General features: G+C 55.3%; 1 protein-coding gene across 1 annotated transcript in view; it reads right to left on the bottom strand.

The window, feature by feature from the left end:
- HNRNPA0 (heterogeneous nuclear ribonucleoprotein A0) overlaps window positions 1-470 on the bottom strand; it is a 1,492-nt gene continuing 1,022 nt past the window's right edge. Inside the window, exon 2 of the mRNA XM_019505972.1 lies at window positions 1-44. Coding sequence (XP_019361517.1) covers window positions 1-44 — 44 coding nt within the window. The remainder of the gene's footprint in view (window positions 45-470) is intronic.

The following is a 470-nucleotide window of genomic DNA, read 5'->3' as shown; positions in this document are numbered from 1 at the left end:
TTACTCCGGATCAGCAAGACGCTTCCCCACCCCGCTGCCCACCCCTGAAAGGAAAAAAAAACAAAACAAAATGAAAACAAAACAAAGCAACAAAAAGAAAAAAACAACAACAAAAAAAAAAGAACAGAAACAAAACCATTTTTGTTGCTAGTATAAAAACGACCAAGGTCCAAGTAATAATAAAAAAATAGAGTCCATCAATGACTGTAACACAAAGTATGTGTGTGGGGGGCCCAGTCCATCTTCAGAGAGAGCGAAGTGGCGCGGGCGGCGGAGGCGGCCCCCGGGGGGCATTCAGGAGCTGCTCCCCCAGCAGGGGAGGGGTGCAGGAGCTGCCCTCCGGCGAGGAGCGAAGGGAGAAGCCGTTCCCCAGCTGCCCCGTAACAAAGGGAGGGCTCTCCCGGGCCGCCCCCACGGCGGGGCCAGGCGCTCCCCCTTCAGAAGGAGCCGCCCCCATAGCCACCCCCGCC

Source organism: Gavialis gangeticus, unplaced genomic scaffold (assembly GCF_001723915.1).
Source record: "Gavialis gangeticus isolate Ggan-Ray unplaced genomic scaffold, GavGan_comp1, whole genome shotgun sequence".
NCBI classification, from domain to species: domain Eukaryota; kingdom Metazoa; phylum Chordata; order Crocodylia; family Gavialidae; genus Gavialis; species Gavialis gangeticus.
This window is presented reverse-complemented; position numbering and strand designations above follow the sequence as displayed.